This window comes from Mandrillus leucophaeus, unplaced genomic scaffold (genome assembly GCF_000951045.1).
Source record: "Mandrillus leucophaeus isolate KB7577 unplaced genomic scaffold, Mleu.le_1.0 Scaffold39, whole genome shotgun sequence".
In the NCBI taxonomy this organism is placed as follows: Eukaryota; Metazoa; Chordata; class Mammalia; order Primates; family Cercopithecidae; genus Mandrillus; species Mandrillus leucophaeus.
This window is the reverse complement of record NW_012104142.1, coordinates 4,639,246-4,646,696: the sequence shown is the minus strand read 5'-3', so window position 1 is coordinate 4,646,696 and position 7,451 is coordinate 4,639,246. Positions and strand designations below refer to the sequence as shown.

Genomic DNA, 7,451 nt, shown 5'->3' with positions numbered 1-7,451 from the left:
GTTAGCCAGGATGGTCTCGATCTCCTGACGTCATGATCCGCCTGTCTTGGCCTCTCAAAGTGCTGGGATTACAGGCTTGAGCCACCGCGCCTGGCTGAAGATAGTTCTTAAACTAAGGAAAGTCTTAATATATTTTGGGCAAGGTGTGATGGCTCACACCTGTAATTCCAGTACTTTGGGAGGTCAAGGCAGGTAGATTGCTTGAGCTCAGGAGTTTGAGACCAGCCTGGGCAATATGGTGAAACCTCATCTCTACAAAAAATACAAAAATTAGCCGGGCATGGTGGTGCATGCCTGTAGTTCCAGTTACTCGGGAGGCCTGAGGTGGGAGGATTGCTTGAGCCCTGGAGGTGGAAGGTGAGCCAAGATAGCGTCACTGCTCTTTAGCCTGGGTGACAGAACCAGACCCCATCTCAAAAAAAAGGGAGTGTTACTATATTTTGGAGGAGATTTTACATGAAAGCCAAATTAAATAACTTCCCATGCATCAAGAATTCATTTTCCTCTGTAGTGACTACAACAGAACTACAATTAAGATGACAGGTTGACAGTTTTTTGTTTTTTAACCTACAATCAACATTGGCTTTAACTGCTAAGACTCAAACCCTTCATTGAGGTTTTTTTTTTTTTTTTTTTTGAGATGGAGTTTTGCTCTTGTTGCCCAGACTCAAGTGCAGTGGCGTGCTCTTGGCTCACTGCAACCTCCACCTCCGGGTTCAAGCAATTCTCCTGCCTCAGGCTCCCAAGTAGTTGTGGTTACAGGCGTGCACCATCACACCTAGCTAATTTTGTATTTTTAGTAGAGATGGGATTTCACCATATTGGTCAGGCTGGTCTCGAACTTCTGACCTCAAGAGATCCACCCGCCTCAGCCTCCCAAAGTGCTGGGATTACAGGCGTGAGCCACTGCGCCTGGCCGAGATATGTTATGATATAACAAGAAGTGCAAATAAAAACTTAAAAAATTTAAACCATTAAAATATTTTTGCCTTGCTAAGATTGTCAAAGAATACAAGGATTGAAAATGGCAGGGGTTTTATGAAATGGGTAGGTGTAAATCATTGCAACTGTTTTGGAGGGAAGTTTGACATTTATCAAAATGTAAAAGTCATTTAGCAATTCCACATCTAGGAATTTATCCTACAGAGATACTCCCCCAAATGTGCAAAGATATAGACACAGCATTTTTGTTACAATATTGTTTATAATAGAGAAAAATTAGAAATAACCTATTATTTAACCAGTACTTAATTGGTAGACTCTCATGGCCACTCCTGGAATTAAAGGTTTGTGGTGTTGTTCCATTGTTTTTTTAAGAGATGAGGTCTCATTCTGTTGCCAAGGCTGGAGTGTAGTGGTATGGGCATAGCAACCTCGAACTCCTGGGCTCAAGCAATCTTCCTGCCTCAGCCTTTAAGTGGCTGAAACTATAGGCAAGTGCCACCACACTTTGTTCATTTTTTATTTTTATTTTTTTGTAAAGACAGGGTCTCACTATGTTTCCCAGACTGGTCTTGAATTCCTGTTCTCAAGCGATCCTCCTGCCTTGGCTTCCCAAAATGCTGGGAGGTTATTAGATTTTTTTTTTTTTTTTTCCTAAAAGCAGTAGTTTAAAAGGCAGTGAGGAATGGGAATATAAAGTGGTGTCACTGCTGTGGAATATAGTCTGCCAGCTCCTCAAAAAGTTTAGGGTTACCACGTGATCCAGCAATTCTATTTCTAGGTACATACCCAGAAGAATTTAAAGCAAGGAGTCAGATACACACCAATCTTCATAACAGCATTTATTCACTATAGCCCAAAGTTAGAAGCAACCCAAATGTCTATCAACAAATGAATGGATAAACATGTGGTATATATAGATAGCAGAATATTATTCAGCCTTAAAAAAGGAAACGGAATTTTGATACCCTGCTTATAACATGGATGAACCTTGAAAAAATCATGTTGGCTGGGTGTGGTGGCTCACACCTGTAATCTCAGCACTTTGGGAGGCTGAGGCAAGCAGATTGCCTTAGTCCAGGAGTTTGACACCAGCCTGGTCACCATGATGAAACCCCGTCTCTACTAAAAATACAAAAAATTTTGGTGGTGCACGCCTATAGTCCCAGCTACTTGGGAGGCTGAGATGGAAGAGTCATCTGAGCCTGGAAGGTTGAGGCTGCAGTGAGCCAAGATTGCATCACTGCACTTCAGCCTGGGCAACTGGAGTGAGACCCTGTCTCCAAAAAAGAAAAAAGAAAAAAAAGAAAGCACATGTTAAGTGAAATAAGCTAGAATTGACAAACATTATATGATTCTTATTATAGGAGATACCTAGAATAGGCAAATCCATACAGACGGAACGTAGAATAGAGGGTTACCAGGGGTTTTGGGGAGGGAGAGATGGGAGTTGTTATTCAATGGGTACAGTTTTCTGTTTGATTTTGATGAAAAGTTCTGAAAATGGATAGTGCTGATGGTTGCAAGGTATTGTAAATGTACTTAACACCAGTGAATTGTACACTTAAAATAATTAAAATGGTAAAATTTCTATTATATATATTTTACCATAATTTAAAAAATAGTCTAAATGGCTAATTTTATGTTACATATATTTTACCACAAATTTTTATTTTTATTTTTTTAGAGACAGGTTCTCATTCTGGGGCCCAGGCTAGAGTGCAGTGGTGTGATTGTGCTCCCTGCATCCTTGAACTCCTGGGCTTAAGTAATCCTTCCGCTTCAGCATCATGAGTAGCTAGGACTACAGGCACACACTACCATACCTGGCTAATTTTTAAACTTTTTTTGTGGAGACAGGGTCTTGCTAGATTGCCCAGACTGGTCTTGAACTCAAGCGATTTTCCTGCCTCGGCTTTCCAAAGTGCTGGGATTACAGATTTGAGCCACCATGCCCATCCTGTTTAACTTTCCTGATGTTATTCTTTGAAGCACAAAAGGTTTTTATTTGCATAATGTCCTGTTTATTCCTTTTGTTGCCTGTACTTTTGATGTCATAGCTAAACCATTGCTTAGTCCAACGTCACAAAGATTGCTCCTGTGTTTTCTTCCCACAGTTTTTATAATTTTAGCTTTTACATTTAGGTCTTTGATCCATCTTGAGTAATTCTTTTTAATATAATGTGAAGCAGAAGTCCAGCTTCTTTCTTTGCGTGTAGATAACCAGTGTCCCATGACCATTTGTGGAATGTAATAAGCATTTCTTGCTTTTGCAGTTTTAAAGGAGTAAAGTGAAAGACTGGAGTGGTAATTTGCTAGAATGGCTAAAGTGAAGGTATTTTTTTTGGTAGCAGGAGACTTCAATAAGCAAGCATTGACAAGGAGGAGATTAAAGATAAAAGGGAGGCAATAACTGCTGGAGTAAGGCATCTAGAGTTAGAAAGGATAGTATTAAAAGCATAGATAGAAAGTCTGCCTCTATAAGGCTGAAGGACGATGATTCCACCAAAGTACAAGAGGAAATGATAAGACTAGATATTTAAAAGTTGTTGGTAGCAGGGAGGGAAGTTGAAGATATCAGAAGACAGGTTCTCTGTGGGTGATAGGTTCCAGGATGGAATAGGAACAGTTTGTTCATGAGGCATTTAGTTCGAAGCTTTATTAGAATACTTGCCAATTTAGCATTGCAATTACCTGTAAAAATCAAGTCAGTAGTTGGTTGGTTCCTTATAAAGTTCAGACATCCATCAAATAGTGCCAGGCAGGAAAGACAGGTACATTGACATACACCAGATTAGTGCTACCAGGAACTTGGGGCAGAATTAGAAGAAAAAAATTCTTAATATACTTAAGCAGCTGTATTCTTTACAACAGTAACACTTTGATTCGTCCCATTTTTGCTACACTGAGGCATTCTATAATAGCCAGTCCCAAAAAATTTGCAAGAGATCACCAAGCAAGTAATTTTAGTAATATGGGATAAACCTTAGATTCATCTACGAATCCACCCTGTTTGTCGTGTTAGTTTCATGTTGGATTAGTAAAAACTTCTTTCTTCTCCATGTCTTCCTCCTGTTAAAGAAACGCGCACACACTCTCTTTTGCTCGCTCTCTCACGCTTGCTCGCTTCCTTTGTCTGCCTGTGGAAGCTTTGGCTTCGTCTGGCAGGGGGAGAAGTAAAGGAAGCTCCTCTAAACAAGTGGTAACTAAGGTGATATCCAAAGTCTTAATTTTGCAAAATGAAAAAGAATATTCTGGGCAGAGAGAAGAGCATACTCGCTAGCCTTAGGGCTAGAGGAAATACATTCTTGAGGAAATGTTGCTGCGGTCCTGAGAGGGAGGCAGAATATAGTGTTGGAGGCTGTAAATTAGGAGACCAAGACAAACCAGCCTGAGACACTGGAGGAATGCCTGGAGAATGAGTGTTTGAGAGAGTTTCCAAAAGGATGAGTGTTGTCACAAATGTTACCAAAGGAACAAATACAATGAGAATTGAAAAAATGTCATTAGATTGAGAAGCACAATAGGGCTATAGGTAACATTAGCAAGAGCAATTTTGAGGGAGTGATATAAGTGACTAAACCTAGAGTACAATGAGTTCAGAGATTAGGAATCTGACAAAGTTAGCTTGAAGAGGGAAAAGAAAGATTGGTAACTGGAGGGATATACAGAGTTGGAGAAATAATTTTTAATTGTAAAGGCGTTTATTTCCTCTGAAGTAGGAGATACATTATCTACTGAGTGACGGGAGAGGCTGAAGTGAGTTAGGGTACAGAGTGGAAGAGGAAGTAAAAGTGAAGAACCCATTTGAAGGTGGTATTCATGAATTTTTAGTGGGACATGTCTGCCCTATTTCATGACTTTGTCCAGTAGGGTTTGGTGACACAGATATAAGCTTGGAGAAAAGAGATTTATCCAGGATTGTTTTTGCCAGACAGTTGAGTTTAGGCATTTAGAAAGAGTGTTGTTATAAATGATGATCTATGGAATCAAAGCTCAGTGAGAGGAGAACTGAAGAAAGCGAAGGACTGATTGACTGGTTAAAAGCATATGTGAAAAAGGGATATAGTTGAATTTGGAGGTACCATTTAAAATTGAGATGTATTTCCCATATCATAAAATCCACGCTTTTAAAGTATGCATTTCAGTGGTTTTTAGCCTTGTGCAACTATAACCAATGTCTAATTCCAGAACATTTTTGTCAAAAATTCCCGTACCCATTAGGAGTCATTTCCCATTCCCCCCAGCCCCATCCCCTGGCAACCAGTAATCTATTTTCTATTATCTATGGATTTGCCTCTTCTGTATATTTCATAGAAGTGGCATTCTATAACATGTGGCCTTTTTATCTGGCTTGACTTAATATGATGTTCCATCCAGGTATGTAGAGACAGGGTCTCACTCTGTTGCCCAGGTTGGAGTGCAGTGGTGTGATCATAATTCACTGCAGCCTCAAACTTCTATGCTCAAGAGGCTCTCTTGCCTCAGCTGCCAGAGTAGCTGGAACTACAGGTGCATACCACCATGCCCAGCTAATTTTTAAAATGTTTTGTAGAGTGGGGTCTCACTGTGTTGCCCAGGCTGGTCTCAAACTCCTGGCCTCAAGTGACCTTTCCACCTCGGCCTCCCAAAGTGCTGGGATTACAGGCATGAGCCACTGTGCCTCACCAGTACCTTTATTCCTTTTTGTGACACAATAATATTCCAGTTTATAGATATACCATATTTTATGTGTCCATTGATAAATTGATATTTGGGTTATTTCTACTTTTTGGCTATTATATGTAATGATGCCATAAAAAATTCTGTACAAGTTATTGTATGGACATAAGATTTAATTTCTCTTGGATATATACCTAGAAGTAAATTGCTGGGTCATTTGGTAGCTGTGTTTAGCATTTTGAGCAAGTACCAAACTGTTTTCCAAAGTGGCTGCACCTTTTACATTCCCATCAGCAGTGTATGAGGGTTCCAGTTTCTTCACATCCTTACCAACACCTATAATTGTCCATCCTTCAGTAGGTGTGTTTGGGTACCTTTTCAAAATTTAGGCAGTAAGCATAATTTTTTTCTTACAAAATATTAGCATTATGTAGATCAAGCTAAAGACCCCATGACTTCCCCCATAGTCAGTTCCTATACCTTACCTGGAAGGAACATTGTTTTGTTTGGTATGGTTTTTTAAAGAATTTTTTGAAGTTCTCAATGTAGGTGGCTTTCAATGTAGCCTCCTTACATTAATCCAACTGTTTTCATAGAAGTGTTATAATAAATTTAATTAGTTTTTTCCTTCCCAACCTCTAACAGTAGAATGTGACATTAAAAAAAAATTACATTATCCATTCATAAAGATGATAGTAAGCAAGAAAATGAACTAAATGCCGTCAGTAAAGGTTTATTGTCCTACATATTAAATATTATGGCTTTCAAAATAACAGCTATTAGTCTCCATGTAATGAAACATTATCAATAAAACTAATATTCTTCTTATTCTTAGTGCCTGGCTCTCTGGCTATGAAAACCCTGTGGTGTCTCGAATTAATATGAGAATACAGGATCTAACAGGACTAGATGTTTCCACAGCAGAGGAATTACAGGTAGGTAATCACATTATCCTTAAGTCATTTTTACTCTTCAAGAGATGCTTCAGAGGAGATTTCCTTTACACTGAGCAGGTAGTCCTCAATTTGCATGATAGTTTGGGACCTTAAAAAGTGACCTGTAAGCTGCAACCATGCAAAGTGATTTTAATAATGGGAAAAATTATGATTGTTCTGTGACTTTTAAATTTCTTGTCAAAACATGAAAACTCTCCCTGTTGAGTATAGACGTCTAGGGAAATGAAAAATACATATCACTAATATTAAGTACACTGTAATTTTTTTTTCTATCCCCCAGACCTCAGTTTGCCTGTCAAGTGGCCAGGGTGGGTTTTAAGAAATAGTTTTGGTTTTTTTTTTTATTCATTTATTTATTTATTTTTAAGCAAATAGTTTTCCTTTATTTGTAATAGTGAAACATAGGACTGACTTTTTTTTATCACTTCTTTTTTTCTACTGTTACTTTTATGTCTATAAATCATTTGTCATCAAAAGCAGCTGTCTCAAAATAATTCTTCTTCACTCTGTCATAATCACAACTTGACTCAGAATATCTGTAGTAAACAGGTATATATATGAATGTTAGTTATAGAGAATAAACATAAAATCAATGTATAATAATCTCATTTGGTTTCAATAGTAAAAAATAAATAAATAAATAAAAAAGCATAGGCCTATAAACCAGAGAAAAGAAACAGCTTAGTCTTCCCCTTTGTCAGCATTATGTCTATTCCTTAGTCTTTTCCTATAGAAAAATACTTTTAAAAATATTTAAGTTCCCTTTTCTGTATTAGTTTTTTTTTTTTTTTTTGAAATTATCAAAATATGGGCCGGGCGCGGTGGCTCAAGCCTGTAATCCCAGCACTTTGGGAGGCCGAGACGGGCGGATCACGAGGTCAGGAGATCGAG

At 38.4% G+C, this 7,451-nt stretch overlaps 1 protein-coding gene across 4 annotated transcripts in view; it reads left to right on the top strand.

Annotated features, from left to right (window-relative positions):
* The window catches only part of P4HA1 (prolyl 4-hydroxylase, alpha polypeptide I), a 117,904-nt gene that overhangs the window by 77,115 nt on the left and 33,338 nt on the right, over window positions 1-7,451 (top strand). For all 4 annotated transcript variants that reach the window (XM_011991127.1, XM_011991126.1, XM_011991125.1 and 1 more), the window contains one exon: window positions 6,440-6,539. In XM_011991127.1, the coding sequence (XP_011846517.1) occupies window positions 6,440-6,539 (100 nt within the window). The remainder of the gene's footprint in view (window positions 1-6,439; window positions 6,540-7,451) is intronic.